Source organism: Homalodisca vitripennis, chromosome 1, assembly GCF_021130785.1.
Source record: "Homalodisca vitripennis isolate AUS2020 chromosome 1, UT_GWSS_2.1, whole genome shotgun sequence".
Classification (NCBI taxonomy): Eukaryota; Metazoa; Arthropoda; class Insecta; order Hemiptera; family Cicadellidae; genus Homalodisca; species Homalodisca vitripennis.
This window is the reverse complement of record NC_060207.1, coordinates 236340430-236360391: the sequence shown is the minus strand read 5'-3', so window position 1 is coordinate 236360391 and position 19962 is coordinate 236340430. Positions and strand designations below refer to the sequence as shown.

At 34.7% G+C, this 19962-nt stretch overlaps 1 protein-coding gene across 1 annotated transcript in view; it reads left to right on the top strand.

Annotated features, from left to right (window-relative positions):
• LOC124355224 overlaps positions 1-11459 on the top strand; it is a 254241-nt gene extending 242782 nt beyond the window's left edge. The window contains exons 3-4 of the mRNA XM_046806263.1: positions 8524-8683; positions 11370-11459. Of these exons, the coding sequence (XP_046662219.1) occupies positions 8524-8683; positions 11370-11459 (250 nt within the window). The remainder of the gene's footprint in view (positions 1-8523; positions 8684-11369) is intronic.
• The last annotated feature ends 8503 nt before the right edge of the window (positions 11460-19962 follow it).

The following is a 19962-nucleotide window of genomic DNA, read 5'->3' as shown; positions in this document are numbered from 1 at the left end:
TTACAGTCCATTTCGTGTTTATACTGTTGCATATCTCCATACAACACTGTTTATAAATACCAAGATTTCGATTAAATAATTCAATATTAATATAAAATAAATTTTTAAATAATAACAAATACTTTTGATTCCATAACGGTGCAAAAATAAGAAATAACAACAATATAAATAACAGCAACAAACTTGACAAAATTAATGAACGAAATGAACAACAGTTTCTAACATTTTTATATAATCAAACAAATATATCATATGAATATTGGAACAATTCAACAATAATTTTCACATAAAATTCATCACATTTACATTAAACAGTGGTTTACAACTGTAGAATCAATACGTCTGTTTACATTAAAATTCAGCCCGTTTACATTAAAAAGTGGTTTACAACTGTAAAATCAATACGTCTGTTTACATTTAAATTCAGCCTATTTACATTAAAAAGTGGTTTACAACTGTAAAATCAATACGTCTGTTTACTTTTAAATTCAGCCCATTTACATTAAAAAGTGGTTTATAACTGTAAAATCAATACGTCTGTTTACATTTAAATTCAGCCTATTTACATTAAAAAGTGGTTTACAACTGTAAAATCAATACGTCTGCTTACATTTAAATTCAGCCTATTTACATTAAAAAGTGGTTTACAACTGTAAAATCAATACGTCTGTTTACATTTAAATTCAGCCTATTTACATTAAAAAGTGGTTTACAACTGTAAAATCAATACGTCTGCTTACATTTAAATTCAGCCTATTTACATTAAAAAGTGGTTTACAACTGTAAAATCAATACGTCTGTTTACATTTAAATTCAGCCTATTTACATTAAAAAGTGGTTTACAACTGTAAAATCAATACGTCTGTTTACATTTAAATTCAGCCTATTTACATTAAAAAGTGGTTTACAACTGTAAAATCAATACGTCTGCTTACATTTAAATTCAGCCTATTTACATTAAAAAGTGGTTTACAACTGTAAAATCAATACGTCTGTTTACATTTAAATTCAGCCCATTTACATTAAAAAGTGGTTTACAACTGTAAAATCAATACGTCTGCTTACATTTAAATTCAGCCTATTTACATTAAAAAGTGGTTTACAACTGTAAAATCAATACGTCTGTTTACATTTAAATTCAGCCTATTTACATTAAAAAGTGGTTTACAACTGTAAAATCAATACGTCTGTTTACATTTAAATTCAGCCTATTTACATTAAAAAGTGGTTTACAACTGTAAAATCAATACGTCTGCTTACATTTAAATTCAGCCTATTTACATTAAAAAGTGGTTTACAACTGTAAAATCAATACGTCTGCTTTACATTTAAATTCAGCCCATTTACATTAAAAAGTGGTTTACAACTGTAAAATCAATACGTCTGTTTACATTTAAATTCAGCCCATTTACATTAAAAAGTGGTTTACAACTGTAAAATCAATACGTCTGCTTACATTTAAATTCAGTCCATTTACATTAAAAAGTGGTTTACAACTGTAAAATCAATACGTCTGTTTACATTTAAATTCAGCCCATTTACATTAAAAAGTGGTTTACAACTGTAAAATCAATACGTCTGCTTACATTTAAATTCAGCCTATTTACATTAAAAAGTGGTTTACAACTGTAAAATCAATACGTCTGCTTACATTTAAATTCAGCCTATTTACATTAAAAAGTGGTTTACAACTGTAAAATCAATACGTCTGCTTACATTTAAATTCAGCCTATTTACATTAAAAAGTGGTTTACAACTGTAAAATCAATACGTCTGCTTACATTTAAATTCAGCCTATTTACATTAAAAAGTGGTTTACAACTGTAAAATCAATACGTCTGTTTACATTTAAATTCAGCCTATTTACATTAAAAAGTGGTTTTCAACTGTAAAATCAATACGTCTGCTTACATTTAAATTCAGCCTATTTACATTAAAAAGTGGTTTACAACTGTAAAATCAATACGTCTGCTTACATTTAAATTCAGCCTGTTTACATTAAAAAGTGGTTTACAACTGTAAAATCAATACGTCTGCTTACATTTAAATTCAGCCTATTTACATTAAAAAGTGGTTTACAACTGTAAAATCAATACGTCTGCTTACATTTAAATTCAGCCTATTTACATTAAAAAGTGGTTTACAACTGTAAAATCAATACGTCTGCTTACATTTAAATTCAGCCTATTTACATTAAAAAGTGGTTTACAACTGTAAAATCAATACGTCTGCTTACATTTAAATTCAGCCTATTTACATTAAAAAGTGGTTTACAACTGTAAAATCAATACGTCTGCTTACATTTAAATTCAACCTATTTACATTAAAAAGTGGTTTACAACTGTAAAATCAATACGTCTGCTTACATTTAAATTCAGCCTATTTACATTAAAAAGTGGTTTACAACTGTAAAATCAATACGTCTGCTTACATTTAAATTCAGCCTATTTACATTAAAAAGTGGTTTACAACTGTAAAATCAATACGTCTGCTTACATTTAAATTCAGCCTATTTACATTAAAAAGTGGTTTACAACTGTAAAATCAATACGTCTGTTTACATTTAAATTCAGCCTATTTACATTAAAAAGTGGTTTACAACTGTAAAATCAATACGTCTGTTTACATTTAAATTCAGCCTATTTACATTAAAAAGTGGTTTACAACTGTAAAATCAATACGTCTGCTTACATTTAAATTCAGCCTATTTACATTAAAAAGTGGTTTACAACTGTAAAATCAATACGTCTGCTTACATTTAAATTCAGCCTATTTACATTAAAAAGTGGTTTACAACTGTAAAATCAATACGTCTGCTTACATTTAAATTCAGCCTATTTACATTAAAAAGTGGTTTACAACTGTAAAATCAATACGTCTGTTTACATTTAAATTCAGCCCATTTACATTAAAAAGTGGTTTTCAACGGTAGAGTCAACTGTTCTGTTCACTACGATGCTGATCCAAACTATATCAAATCTTTACAGCAGTTCGCTTCGGATGAGAATCTCACACAGGCATGAATACGAAAAGAGTTTATGTAGCGTAGGAACTGGGTGAATCCATTTCCATAAAAAGTAGTTATCATAAATTGTACGACCGTGGGCGAGAGTCGATTTACATTCTATAACAAAACAACTTAGGGTACCATAAAATCGGTAAACCAATGTTTGGTCGGGGGTGAAAAACGGCTGATTAGCATGAGATTTAAATTATTAAAGTTAATTGACTTAAAAGATGTATTTTATAACTGAACAGTTATATCGGTACCAACCAACGAGATAAAAGCAATGAAAGTGGTAACTTTCAATGGTTTTTTTTTTTTCATTATGGAATGTTAACCCTTTTGCTGCTCTCCCGTTTTGCCCCTCCCGTCCACCCATAAAACAAATTCGATCAAACTCTTTATTATGAAAATCATTTTATTGATTTCAAATAAAATTTGATCAATTTCAAAGGGCAAATTAGTTCTAGCTTCATGGATTATTGGAATATTTTGACAATAACAGCACAAGCCGATTTGAAATATAACACTGGTGAGAAGAACATAGTGTTTTCTTTCTTTTATATTACAGTTATATCATATACATTAAAATTAATAATATTTTAAGAACCGTTATAAGATATGAAATCATCTCTATTTAACTTGCCTAAAGGCGCGTTTTCCTCAATGCTGTTTATTTTTTTGCCAGTGAATTACGGTATACACAGAACACCAACAGGAGTTATGCTGTTCTGTAATAAGCACTCTACCAACAGGTGTTATGCTGTTCTGTTATAAGCACTCTACCAACAGGGGTTATGCTGTATAATAAAGCAGACCGCCAACAAGGGTTATGCTACTGTGTGATAAGCACTCTACCAACAGGGGTTATGCTGTATAATAGGCAGACCGCCAACAAGGGTTATGCTGCTGTGTAATAAGCCACTCCACCAACAGGGGTTATGCTGTATAATAAGCAGGACCGCCAACAAGGGTTATGCTACTGTGTGATAAGCACTCTACCAACAGGGGTTATGCTGTTGTGTAATAAGCACTCCTTCAATAGTGGTTATGCTGCTGTGTAATAATCACTCTACCAAACAGGAGTTATGCTGTTCTGTAATAAGCACTCTACCAACAGGGGTTATGCTGTATAATAAGCAGACCGCCAACAAGGGTTATGCTGCTGTGTGATAAGCACTCTACCAACAGGGGTTATGCTGTTCTGTAATAAGCACTCTACCAACAGGGGTTTATGCTGTATAATAAGCAGACCGCCAACAAGGGTTATGCTGCTGTGTAATAAGCACTCCACCAACAGGGGTTATGCTGTATAAATAAGCAGACCGCCAACAAGGGTTTTGCTACTGTGTAATAATCACTCCACCAACAGGGGTTATGCTGCTGTGTAATAAGCACTCCACCAACAGGGGTTATGCTGCTGTGTAATAAGCAGACCACCAACAAGGGTTATGCTGCTGTGTAATAAGCACTCCACCAAACAAGGGTTATGCTGCTGTGTAATAAGCACTCCACCAACAGGGGTTATGCTGCATAATAAGCAGACCGCCAACAAGGGTTATGCTACTGTGTGATAAGCACTCTACCAACAGGGGTTATGCTGTTGTGTAATAAACACTCCTTCAATAGTGGTTATGCTGCTGTGTAATAATCACTCCACCAACAGGGGTCATGCTGTATAATAAGCAGACCGCCAACAATAATTATGCTACTGTGTAATAATCACTCCGCCAACAGGGGTCATGCTGTGTAATAAGCAGACCGCCAACAAGGGTTATGCTACTGTGTGAATAAGCACTCTACCAACAGGGGTTATGCTGTTGTGTAATAAGCACTCCTTCAATAGTGGTTATGCTGCTGTGTAATAATCACTCTCCACCAACAGGGGTCATGCTGTATAATAAGCAGACCGCCAACAAGGGTTATGCTACTGTGTAATAATCACTCCGCCAACAGGGGTCATGCTGTATAATAAGCAGACCGCCAACAAGGGTTATGCTACTGTATGATAAGCACTCTACCAACAAGGGTCATGCTGCTGTGTAATAATCACTCCACCAACAGGGGTCATGCTGTATAATAAGCAGACCGCCAACAAGGGTTATGCTACTATGTAATAATACTCACTCCGCCAACAGGGGGTTATGCTACTGTGTAATAATCACTCCACCAACAGGGGTTATGCTACTGTGTAATAATCAATCCACCAACAGGGGTTTATGCTGTATAATAAGCAGACCGCCAACAAGGGTTATGCTACTGTGTAATAATCACTCCGCCAACAGGGGTCATGCTGCTGTGTAATAATCACTCCTCAACAGGGGTCATTCTGCTGTGTAATAATCACTCCGACAACAGGGGGTCATGCTGCTGTGTAATAATCACACTCCGCCAACAGGGGTTCATACTGCTGTGTAATAATCACTCCGCCAACAGGGGTCATGTTGCTGTGTAATAGTCACTCCGCCAACAGGGGTTATGCTGCTGTGTAATAATCACTGGACTCCGCCAACAGGGGTCATGGCTGCTGTGTAAATAGGCACTCCGCCAACAGGGGTCATGCTGCTGTGTAATAATCACTCCGCCAACAGGGGTCATGCTGCTGTGTAATAATCACTCCACCAACAGGGGTCATGCTGCTGTGTAATAATCACTCCACCAACAGGGGTCATGCTGCTGTGTAATAATCACTCCGCCAACAGGGGTTATGCTATTGTGTAATAAGCACTCCTCAATAGTGGTTATGCTGCTGTGTAATCATCACTCCACCAACAGGGGTCATGCTGTATAATAAGCAGACTGCCAACAAGGGTTATGCTACTGTGTAAATAATCACTCCGCCAACAGGGGTCATGCTGTATAATAAGCAGACCGCCAACAAGGGTTATGCTACTGTGTAATAATCACTCCGCCAACAGGGGTTATGCTACTGTGTAATAAACACTCTACCAACAGGGGTTATGCTATTGTGTAATAAGCACTCCTCCAATAGTGGTTATGCTGCTGTGTAATCATCACTCCAACAAAAGGGGTTGTGCTGCTGTGTAATAATCACTCCGCCAACAGAGGGGATTGCTGCTGTGTAATAGCCACTCCGCCAACAGGGGTTATGCTGCTGTGTAATCATTACTCCACCAACAGGGGTCATGATGCTGTGTAATAATCACTCCTCAACAGGGGTCATTCTGCTGTGTAATAATCACTCCGACAACAGGGGTCATGCTGCTGTGTAATAATCACTCCGCCAACAGGGGTCATACTGCTGTGTAATAATCACTCCGCCAACAGGGGTCATGTTGCTGTGTAATAGGCACTCCGCCAACAGGGGTTATGCTGCTGTGTAATAATCACTCCGCCAACAGGGGTCATGCTGCTGTGTAATAGGCACTCCGCCAACAGGGGTCATGCTGCTGTGTAATAATCACTCCGCCAACAGGGGTCATGCTGCTGTGTAATAATCACTCCACCAACAGGGGTCATGCTGCTGTGTAATAATCACTCCGCCAACAGGGGTCATGCTGCTGTGTAATAATCACTCCACCAACAGGGGTCATGCTGCTGTGTAATAATCACTCCACCAACAGGGGTCATGCTGCTGTGTAATAATCACTCCGTCAACAGGGGTTATGCTGCTGTGTAATAAGCACTCCGCCAACAGGGGTCATGCTGCTGTGTAATAGGCACTCCGCCAACAGGGGTTATGCTGATGTGTATTAAGAAATACTTGTTGTTCACAAAGTTGTGGGCTTTAATCAGATCAAAACAAGTTACCACAACTAATCGTAATGGAAAACATGTGATAGATATTACATGTCAATTAGACGTTGGATTCCATTACACAGCGTCCCGCAGAGGCTGACACGCGAGCTGTCTGGTCCACATTCCACAGCAAGATAGCGATGATCGTTTATTATTGTGTTATATCTGTGGATTCTAGAAAAGACAAGTTTTCTCTTGTTGGTAACGGGCAGCTTGTTCAGTCAGTGTCAGAATATATTAATTAGTAATGGAATTACTTGTAATTTAGGTATAATAATGTGTATTTTAAGGCGTTATAAATAAAAGTATTGCTGTATTATGTTCATGTAGTATGATGATGATAGTATGTTGGTCTGTTTCTTTACTTAAAAATAAACAAGAATTTATAATGCCGTCGCAGTCATTCTCTTGGCTCACTTCGTTTAGCGCTTATCTCTTTGTGTGTTTATCAATTAAAACTTATCTAATATAAAGGTTCAAAATAGATCGTGTATTTTAACTCAGTTATTGCCTATTTGAGGCCACACAGAAAATAGACGAGAATGTCAGGTTTATGCCTAACCTGTTGGACTTGTTTTTGGTACAATGGTTTGGCGGGTTTGGCCGTCGAAATGAATAAATACCTTAAATTATTTCAATATGTTATTGAAACGTTACTGTATACTTTTTAAAACTAAAATAGCTTATAAAAACTGACTACAGCTAAAGATTTTAATGTCAAAACAATATTAAACCTCAAAATTTACGCACTTGTTTTTAATCGTAGAATTAAGTGATATGTCTCATTTTAAAGATACAATTATTACGAATCTAGACGCTTTAAAAATATTTTATTGCTATTCAAACAAATCTCAAACTTTTTGTATTTTATTGTTTGAATATTTTTAATGATATTTACTTAGAAAATTAAATAATACAAAATAGTTAAATACATGTTTTAAGACAAAATGCAAACCAATTCATATTGTACTAAACTTGTTGAAAACTTTAAATATGATGAAAATATTGGTAAATTTAAGAACAAAAATAGGATTATTTATCTTAGCATAATCAACAACCATGCCACTCTGCATTCTTTTTAATTATCACTGTTTTTATATCACAGACAAAACATTTGTATTAATATTATTGCTTGCCAATGCACTGTTATAATGTATAATTTAAAACTTTTTCAAAGTTGCTGTCAAGTTTGTCAACTTTTTGTTCAACAAGTTGTTCACGAAGTAGATTAAAAATCGATTATAAACCTTGTATTTAACTGATAGACGAAAAGGTGAACTATGAAAAAAAAAACTGGATGCTTATAATATAACCTTTAAAATAATACATAATTCTGTCTAAACATACGAGTAAAAGGCGTAACAGTGTATAGAGGTTGACACTGTTCTATAATATATGTATACATATATATATATATATATATATATATATATATATATATATATATTTTTATTTATTTAAATATATAATAGAATGTTTTATAATTTATTGTGGTTTTATAATACTTGTGCTTGCAGTCTTTGTTATATAGTAGGCCTAAACATATTCAGTAATAATAGCAATCTATTATAATGTGTTAACAGTTTCGTTTTCTCGTAATCAGTTAACAGTTTTATCAAATTAAATTACAGATATTTATATTTTCAGTCGTACAAATGTATCATTCTTTTAGATTCAATTGCATTCACTACAATACTTATCGTACCTTCTTATGACAAACGTATTTTCTTTCCTAAATAATTCTATATGTTATGTTTCAGGGATGAACTTGGGTCCCGGAGCGTGGGTTCGGCCACCCCTGCGTCCTCCCCCTCCTCACCCCTACACAACGGCCTCAATTCAGTTGAGATGTTCGAAGAGCCCGTTGAAGAACAGGTGAGAAACAAACCTTCCATTGTTGTCATTCGTACCTGTGTTTGGGTAGACTGGTCGTAGTTCCATCGGTTTCCGCAAGATCGCTCTACTAAACTAGCAACTAACTGCGGCGTGATGTAGTTGTAGCTTTCTCCGCCAGAGGCGCTAGCTGTACTGTCGAGTCTATTCTGTGCTGCTCTCTGTCCGTAATTAAAGGAAACTGTTGTTTTGATTTCTGGTTGTATTAAAACTTGAATGTTATTGCATTAAAATTTAGTGTTCATACTAAATTGCTAGAATGATTTTGTAACATTTTCTGTATTGTCCGTTTGAAATTATTTTACTCACAATGTTTATTTCGTTATAACCAAAATAACAAAAAAACGAGGTATTCCCTTTACGTTATATCTATTTAAGTGTTTGACATATATATTTTTATAAAAATGAAAAGTTGACTTTTTATTATTTTTCAATAAGATGACGCATCAAAACAACACGTATCCGGATTGCGTAATATGATCAACGTAAATGTAATCCAGTAAGCTTCATCAATAAGAATGGTTATAAATATGTTTTCCATAAACCTTGTTTTTATATATTTAAAGTATTGGGTCGATATGATGTGGGGAGTTTTTTTATACAAACGTTAAATGAGAGAACGTCAATTTTAAATCAAAACCAACATTTCGTTAAATAATGAGTCAACTTTTTAAGTATTTTTGGCAATGTTGAGTTATATAAAAAGAAACACAATTTTCATCAACAAAAATCAATCAAATGAATGGAATAATAGACTAATCCAACATAGAATCGTAGATTCTGCAATCAAAAAGTGGGATTTCAGCAATCACGTGTTTTATGGATGGCTTTACTTCAAGCGTGAAAAAGTATAGTAAAATGTAAATAACAATGGGAAATTAATTTGTTTCCGAGTTTATTGGTGTATCCTGCTTTGTTTATTAGTTAATCAAATATTGCGTAAACTAATGTTATTACAGCTATAAAAATAACAATTATTGTACTATCAAAAGTTTTATTTGTGCATTTAATTGAAGTATTGCATTCAACTAAGAATAATTATACTTCACCAAGTTAACTTACCTCTTCCAATATAAAATATTTTGTCAAAAGGTTCGACTTATAGAGTAATATTAAGTTGCTGCATGTAGTAGACTCATAGAGTGATTTTTAATCCACTTGTTTCTTAATTTTGTACAATTCTTGTGTAAAATGGGTTTCTGAGAATTGTCTATCAGTTTCTATTTATGCATCGTTTGGAAGGTTATAGCTGTAGCCTACATGTCCATGCTGTAAAAATCCCTGTATTCCATAAAATACTGTTATTCGTCGAGTTAGAAGAACAATAACAATAACGCATTCTTCATTAGTAGAATAAAAGGTACACCGACATAAATTGATCAAAACCATCTAAATATATAAACTACTTTCGAAGTCATTATATGAGTAAGGTCTTACATAAACACGTTGTAATATGAATCTGTTGTTGGTGTAATTAATATCTCGAACAGTTTTTTTAGAACTGAAATACTACTAAAATCTATCTGATATGAAATAGAATATGTAGTCCATGAAGAAGATATATTCCTTTTCTCAAGACTTAGTTTTCTATTTTGTTACAATGCAACCATTGCAAATGTTCGAAATCATATTATTCTTTCAATAAATAATGTTCGATCTTGATTCTGTCGGAACAAGATAGCAAGAACAAATTTTTCTTATTCAGTACATAAAAAAATATTGAGTAATTATTAATAATTGATATACAAACTTTTAAGATACCGGTAACTCCAAATTGTACAAGGACATAGCCAGCGAGGGGGTCTTAAGGTCCGGACCTCCCACAATTTTTCCAACATTTTTTTAGTAAACGATTATTATTATTTAAATAATTCAGTATTACTGACATGTACTGCTGAAAGATCGTTCTCAACAAAGAAACGGGTCAAGAATTTCGTAGGAACAAAACGGGGCCTTACTCTCTGTCCACTACGTGAAAATATTCCTTTCCTCCAGACTTAATTTTCTACTTTGAATATAACGCTTGCAATTGTTGGAAATCCTATTATTCTTTCAATAAATAATATTTGAACTTCGATTTTTTCGAAGTGAGATAGCAATAACAAATGTTTAGTATACAGAATATTAAACATTTTTTATTAATGATTAATAGTTGGTATAAAAACTATTGAGATACCGGTACCTTCAAATTTTTTACAAGGACGTATCCAGCGAGGGGGTTCAAGGGGGTCTGGACCCCCCCAAATATTTTCAATTACTTTTTTAGTAAACGATTATTATTATTTAAATAATTCGGTATAACTGACTTGTACTGCTGAAATATCGTTCTGAACAAAGAAATGGGTCAAGAACTTTTTAAGGAACAAAATGGGGCTTTACTCTCTGTCCACTACGGGAAAATATCAGTTGTCTGGACCCCTTGGTTGTTAAGTTCTTGAAATTTATTTGATTATACCTTACTTAAAGTGGAAATTATTAAATAACAACAACAAAATGCGAGTTTCGAGTTCGTTCTTGTTCCAAAAATGTTGTCATGTGTTGTTGGCCAACTAGCGTAGCAAGACAAAAGAAGTTACACAACACCACTACACACTGCAGATCACCGTAGGGGGAGGAGGTAGATAGCTTATCTACGCCAGTGTAGGGTTTCCCGGCCCGCCCCCCATCGCGCTACTGCCAGTACTCAGTATTCTGTGCCTGTGTCCGGCTACAGGCTGTTTGTGATGAAGATCGTGCGACGTTTGCTACAGCACCGCCTTCCAGGCCCAGGGACGGCGCTCAGCGTCTCTTCTCGGCGTCGTAGAAGCGTCAGCTCGCTCCACCGCCGCCCCCGCCGTTCCCACAGGGTAGGTACCGCCCCCCGTCACCCTGGAACCCATAATTCTCATAATTATAGTATATTACTCAGTGTTCAAGGAGAGAACAAATTTTTTCGATGTGTTCAGGGTGTTCCAGACGCAAATTCCTTAAAGGAGGACTTTTGGGGTTGAACAGGAGGACATTAAATCAATAAGGAGGACAATATTACATTTTTTTGTAAACTTTACGAAAAAAAAACCTTACATTATTAAAAAAAACGTACTTATAAATTAGTACCGTCGTGTATTTCACCATATTCTTTCTTTCTTTTTTGGGTCCAAAGTGTTTTAATCTTTGCCTTTTCAAATGAAACATTGTGAAAATAGAAAAAAGTATTATAAATTGAAAAATCTGCTTTAAAATTATTTTATATTATTATAATTTTTTTTATTTAAGCATAGGAATTTGTATAGTTTTATATAAAAGTTTTTAATTTGTAAATTTACTACTAAAAAATATTATGTTTAGAATAACCGTTAATTTTGGGATGTGCACACCGAAAATTTTCTTGTTAAGATTCGACCGAACACTAACAATTAAGTACAACTTTCAGTTGAGCTAGCCACGCTTACTGGATACTGTGGCTAGTAATTCCTACCAGTACTGATGTCATTTTTTGTTAATGTATATTTTGTGGAATAAAGTACATTCTATTCTATTTTATTCTATATTACAAATCGAAAAATTAAATATTATTAAAGAATATTTTTGGGATAAAAAGTATTATTTGAGGCTATTATTTTGTACGTGGTATAAGATTAAATTTAACATTGTTAAAAATTTAGAACTGATTTCAACCTGAATTTTTAGAATTATATTGAAAATAAATTTTGTAAAATATTAGGAATTAATTCGTTGCACTGATTCATTACATTATTAATATACTACATTATTAATACTAACATACGTATTAGAAATTATCACTGTAACGATAAAATATATTGATCGTATTATGACAAAATTAACCTATCGTGCATGATGATACATAAATTATTAATCAAGGGGTAGTAGCGCCAGTGCAGCTGAGCGGATAGAAACAACAGTGAGTCAGTGACACTATAGACAACACTCAACATACAACTGAATCTAACAGCAGTTCACATGTCATGGCATTACGTGCGCGCTTCAATAACTTTGGAATGCGACTTCGGAAGTCTGAAGAATTTGTAATATGATGTTAGCTACTATTTTAGAACATTATTAAGCGTTCGCCAAAAAATTCGGACATTTTACATAATTTTCAAAAGCTGGGAGGACAGGAGGAAAAGTATTAAAAAGGAGGACATGTCCTCCTAAAGCTGGACGTCTGGCCACCCTGGATGTATTTGAATAAATACACCTTTTCTGACTGTGGAATTTTTAAGTCATTTAGGTTGAAGAACAGGAGAAGGAAAATGGAGTCCTTTATATTTTTTTTCTTTTACGAAGTCTTCCGAGGGTCTAAGTATTTTCTGTCCGTGAAACGTACTTGTTGAAAAATGTAGTCTACAAAGCGTAACATACCAATTACAGCTTACAGTATTATATTTTATTTTTGAATAAGTTTTTGAATGTGTGTCTTGTTTATTTTTTTAACTATTCGTATAGGAGACGAGTAAAACCAACAGGATAGCCAAGAGAAGACGTTGAAGTCCAGGAACAGGAAGGCAACTAGCGCCCCTTCCCCATACTTCTGAAATATTCCCTTGCCTATTTTTATAGCAGAACTAACTGTTTCTATATATATGATCTCTCACTTGCCGGGTGAATGTGATACCATTACACCACAGAGCGCTTACTTTTTCCGATTCAATTATTGAAAATAGAATATTTGGCCGTATCTGTCACATATGCGTTTAAATAAGCAAACTAACATATGGTCGGAAGACCAAATACCTATCAAACGACTTTTATTTACATTAAATTGTATAAATGGCAATAGCCTTATTTAATTTAACTAAACATTGAATCGCAAAAAGTACTTGCTCCGCCGGGACTCGAACCCGGATCTCTCACTTGCTATATCTTATATATATATATATATATATATATATATATATATATATATATATATATATCAATATGTATTCTCTTCATGCAAAAATAAAAAACCAAATATTGGTAAACTCTTTATATGAATTTTCGTATGTCAGCATACTTCTTCAGATAACAAATAGTGTATAAATATTTACAAAATTAAACTAACTAAATAGAAACAAGAAAAAAGAACAGAAATAGAATAATAAACAGGGGAAATACCTCGCAGCTGATGTTTCATCATAAATACCAAAGAGTAATATACATATGTGTGTATGTATGATATATAGTTAGATACATCATATCAACTCCGTGTTATGTACACACTACTCGCAATCTTGACAAACCAATAATAAATCAACGCACCAAAGCTGCTTTATATGTAGAAAACTCGGTTGCTCCACCGTGCTTTGAGATCGTGTCTAAAACATCGTAGTGCGCTCAATTGTGCACCTGATGAGACAATGAGAATACATCTTTACCTATATTGGACTACATTTCGCAGTTTAGGCGTCTCTGATGTCGAAATGATTTGGGGGGAGAGGGTTCTTTTTGAACTACTTCGTTTTTCGTTGCCGAATATTATTTTGATCCTTTCAGACGAACATGACTCCAGATTTCAGGAGTCCAGTCTGCAACAGCATTAGATTTCAGATGCTGCACGTAAGATGAATGTGAACTGGGGCTAAACTCAACATTCGCATCGAATCAGCCCTTCCCATCACAGCTGCTTTATGTGTAGAATTAATGTTAGAATTAATTTATGTAGAATTAAGTTCTGTAAGTTTATTGACAAAATCTACACAGTGGTTCTCGTTACAACCAATGCAGCAACTTTAATGTATAAATATTCTTAAAACACTAATTAACATAATTAATTCAATCCACATTGATTTGTTCCGTGCTGTCTAATATTAACTGTGTAAATAATAGTTTTATTAATGTTATAATATTTATTTAATTTTTTGTATTGATTGCCCTCTGCAATAGTTTATGTAACTCAATCTCGTGTTTAGTTTATGTACGAACTCGTAGAAATACATATACAATTTTACAGTTTAGCTGTCACATTATTATATTATATTTTGTGTTTTAGCTTGCCAGGTTATCGTATTATATTCAATAATTTAAATAAACCAGTATTTCCACATTTTATTCTATATATCAGTCAAACAGTTAGGTACACCACATTCAACGTTTTTACGATCATTATATTGTCACAATACATTATAACACATCTCAACTATTACATATATCGTTATGGTAACCTAAAGACTTAAGCAATTACTTAACTGTAGAGTAAATGTACATACTATGGCCTGGGACTATGAATGATAAGAATTCATAGCTTAATTTTTCATTTTGTGTAGGTGAATAGAACAGAACTAACAATTACACTTTATTATAATGCACAATAAAGCTTAATAGGGATTGGCGTCTCCTTTTTTTTTTTTAAAAAAAAAGAAAAATTATAAAAAGTTACTAAAGGAATGGAAGGACCGGCAAATGATTTTTTCTGTTTTTATTTTCACAAGGCCAAAGGATACCACGTTTTACAATGCTGCAGCCAAGCTAGAATATCCACCTTGCATTCACGAAAAGTCTAATTACCGGTGTGGAGGGGGGGGGTAACTGACCATCTCAAATCTTCAGAACCACAGTCCGAGGTGGCGAGATTACAGTAGACAGGAGAAACGTCTGGAAACCGAACCTGTGGTGAAGATGTCCTCCAGGGTGTGGAGAAGTCCGTAATAGCTGCAAGATTGGACGGTGAAAGCTCAAGTAGAAGTGTAATGTTGGGGCATTAGCGATAAACGTGACCGTCGATGTTTGTACGGGCGATGCTGCACGAGATTGGATGTTTCTGTGGAGAAGGGAATTTGGAAACGATCGGTCTTTTGAGGGAACGCAAATTAGCTTTGCGTTGTTGCAGCTGGAGAATCCAATTTGAGAAGATTGTCAAAGTACGATTGGTACGACACGTCCTCGGGATGATCGAAGAGTTTGGGAACCATCAAAGAAGTGATTTGATTCCCATCGACTCCCGGAGGCGGCGCGTCCTAATGACGGGTATCCGGCAGCGAACGCTGCGGTGCGTGAACCTGAGACAGAACTTGAGTCAGCTCCACAATTAGATGCGTACCGCCAGTGTCAGTCTCACGCGAAGAGTTCACGGAGACCCACGCAGTGCGATTCGTGCGAGCTTGTGTTGGTGATGCTCCGTGCACCATGGGATTACTGGAGCACGTTATCAGGCGTACCAACAACAACAACAACAACAGTGGGCAAGCTGAAGCCAACAGTACCGCTCAGGTAATGTTTCCTATTAGGCGTATTGTTAGCGTTTGCATTAACGGTTCTTTGTTTATCGGTTCCATTGTGGAAGGTGACTGAGTGACATGGAGTGTCAAAAATTACCAAATAAAAAAGCTCTAGAATTGTAATTGCAAGAATCTCTACTTTTAATCGTAGTTAACTCACAATCACCATGTTTCAATAATAACATGGTACGTTTTCCATGAAGTGTTTTCTAAATTATATCGTTAAGCAACTGTCACCACAAGTTTGTCCTATTTATTTAAGACATTACAACAATGTTTATTAGTAGTTAATTTTATTACTTTATTATAAACAGACCTTTGTGATGTTTCTAGCCTTGCTATCGAAAGGCCTAAAAAAATAAAAGTTTTAAGTATTCGTTTGTATGTTCTAAATGTAGTGATTAAGTCAATAGTAGTCAATACAATCTCTGTCTTCACTTAAACAAACATGCTTTATAAACTATGCGGTCGGTATACACGTATTCCTTTATCATGTCTTTGATTCATTAGGTTTATTAATTAAGAGGGGGTTCTTTAAAATTATTTTGATATGCCTCATTGTTACGGGTTTTACCCTCAAATTATGTAATCAAAATTAGTTAAGTATATATGGATGAGAGATATTTCATAAGTAATTCTATAAATTATAAACATTACGTTAAACGTTCTGTCACGAAGATATAACACGTGCATTTACAAATAGGTACTAAAAAGCAGGTTTCCAGTAAAAGATGGACATTCCATTGGATCCATTCCATTCCATTTGCAACATTGGATCAATTTTTGCAAAACATCAGAGTGAGTTTGCTTTATGCAAACTTTGTGCTGACGTATCTTCAGTGTTTCAGTGCCTTTAATCGTGGAAACCAGACATCTATCTATGTGCTTTTATACTATACTATTCTATTAACTTGATAGAGGCAATAAATTAAGAACGAATAATAAATAACAAGGCTGTACGTGGTGCTTACCCTTTAGGACAACAACATGAGGAAAACCCCCTATTGCATTCAGTTCGTAAAGGACCTTTGCGCTGCTTCCGGAGTGATGGATATTCAGGTTAAGTTAGGACCATCTTCTGTCGCATGCCCTGAGGACTCGTGTCCTATCTCAGACATGGCACTTTGGAAGAATGGGAGGCCAGGTCTTCCAGTCAAAGCAGGCAGGGGAAACAAAATTCCTTCATGTTAAGACTTTAAAAAATTAACACAAAGGGAGCCCTCACCCGCTCCAAAAGTCATCCTCCACAGGAAACTAGATCTAACGATCAGCCCTTTTTACCACGAGATCCTAATCTTTGCGGTTAGTGGTGTGCCGCTCCTGGTATCATCCGTTTGGTTGCCCTGATTTAAGTGACATCTCGGATTTGCTGTACCCAATATAGGTACAAACACTTGTGGGTACAAACCATCCAGAAAGAAACTCTTCTGAGGATTTTACGTGATGTTAATGTTGAGTCCTATCTTAGCTTTAATCTGTTTATTGTTTTCCTTGTTTTGTGACAGACAATTACCAAGAAACGTAAAGATGTTCGTATATGGTGGTCAGTGCGTTTATCACGAGCTAAAAATAGCTTTTGATATGACTTCAACTGTGGTTAACCAACCAACAATAATGTTATCATTAGATTTCGTAGTAACAGTTTTAAGTAGATATTGCAACATACTATGCATAAAGTTACCGACAACTGTATTATATGTTTAACTATCTCGATACGCATCAGTAATGTGAACTACTATACACAGCAGGGATCATTTCTGGCTCGTTTATACCTTCCAGTTGTACCTATCACTTGGCACAGCAAAAACCGATGTGTCACTTAAATCTGGGCAAACCTTATGGATGTCCAGTAGCGGCACATCACTAACCGCAAATGTCGAGATTCTGGGGTTCATGGGCAATTCGATAGGTCTAGTCTACTGTGGAAGATGACTGTTTGAGTTGGTGGGGTTTGTTCCCTAACCTCAGAGGTTCTTGCTAGCCTCAATATGGGTGTGCCATCCCCTGCCTACTTTGACTGGAGAGGATGGTTCAGAGCTGGCCTCCCCTTCTTCCGGCGAGACAAGACTTTGAGATGTAGTGCCCTAATTCTTCCTCATGGATCTCGATAGGAGGCGGCCCCTACTCCTTAACCTTACCCATCCTGAATATCCTGTCACTCCGGAAGCAGCGCTAAGGTTCTTACAGGACTAAGCGTAATTTATAAGTTTCTTGTCTTAAGAGAACAAAAAAATGTGAACTACTATAATTCCCGTCTACAATAACCCTATAGATTGATTCTGTATAAATCGACCACTGTGGAATTTGGTTGTGACTAATTTCCGTTGTACCAGTATTACCTACCTCTTGTGGTAAAAATGGTGAATTACTAAATTAATAGTAGAAATATATTACATTAGTTTCAGTACCATAGTAATAAAATGTACCGACATTTATAAATAACTAAAGGATTTTTTATACATAACGTAGAGCAATGGTGGGAAGGGTTGATTCAATAAGAATGTTAAGTTCAGCTCCAGATCACCTTCCACATAGTACAGCGTCTGAAGTCTAACGCTGTGACAGATTTGACTCCTAGAATCTGGAATCAACATCCATCTGGAGAGACCCAAAACAGTCTTCATCAAGATCCGAAAAATTGTGTTTCTGATTAGACAATGAGAGCACCATTTCATCTTGATTAAATTTGTTTGTAGTCCAGGTATCTCTGATGTCGAAACATTGTAGAGAGTTCGTTATGAGCTTCTTCGTCGTCGACTGTTTTGGATCTCTCCAGATGGATGTTGATTCCAGATTCCAGGAGTCAAATATGTCACAGTTTTAGATTTCAGACGCTGCACTAAGTGGAAGGTGAACTGGAGCTGAAGTTAACATTCTAACTGAAGAATATATTTATATTCACTGAGATTTTAATTCAAATCTTAGGAAAGGTCATCATTATACTGGTATTCAACAGCTGATAAAAATGTTATATAAATCACTCATTCACAGACGTACAAAACCGTATTAATGAATGTATTTAAAAACTGTCATCATTTGACGATGCTGTTAAAAAAATTAAAACTCTCCCTTACTATCACTTTGTAAAACTTAAAATGTCCGATTTTTAATGATACGTGTTCTTTAAGATTTCTACACACTTATTTACGCTTTTTCCACTACTGTATTAAAATAATAGCAATAAGATTTTATATTTTCCATTTTGACGGAGGTAAATCAGATGCGTTTCGAATTATTTAGGTTAGCATAAAACCATTCTCAAATCTATAAGTCACGTAATTAAGGCATTAAATTCGGCTACCTTTGAAAAAAAGTTTGACACAGCAAGTGCAACATTTTAAATTAATTCATAACTTTTAAGTTGATAAGTAGATAAATTGCTATTCATCCAAAACTTCAAAGGTCCGCTCGCATCCCATGGTTGACCCAACCCCGATAGAGCTGCCACACTGCAAGCTATTATCGGCTTATTAGGCCCTACAAATTTTTTTATTTACATAATGATGCTCCTCACCAAATTACTTTCATTTTTAAGTTAGATAATTTTAATCACCGTATATATTTATGCACACGAATTGAATACCTTATATATTATAGTGACTGGATGTTGACTGTCAGCTATGTACGATATGTATTTTAACCCCCAACTAAAATTTAAGTTAAATCAATATTAAACCACCTATTCAAGGTTCACATTTGATCTATTACGTATTTAGGCATAGGCCAATTGTAAGTAAACTTTGAAAATATAAATTTTCATAAAATATACGGATAGTGTTTAAGTATACTCAGTTATACAGGGTGTCCCGTAACTCTCAGGACGAAGGTATACCACGTTATTGCTCAGATCAAGACAAACATATTTCACCATATGAAAATGGGTCTCTGATGCTTAGTTTCCCATCTGTCTGTCTGTATGTGTTTTTTTCTAAAAAAAAAAAATAATATCTTAAAAACTAATGAATTACACAAATTTGTCTCAAATGTTTGTGACAAGTCTAGTTACTGAAAAATATATCGCGAAATGATCTGTAGTATTTCCCAAATAGCAGCCTTTAAAACGTTTAAACTATGAATATCTTAAAAACCTGCAATTTTTCTCAAAAATTA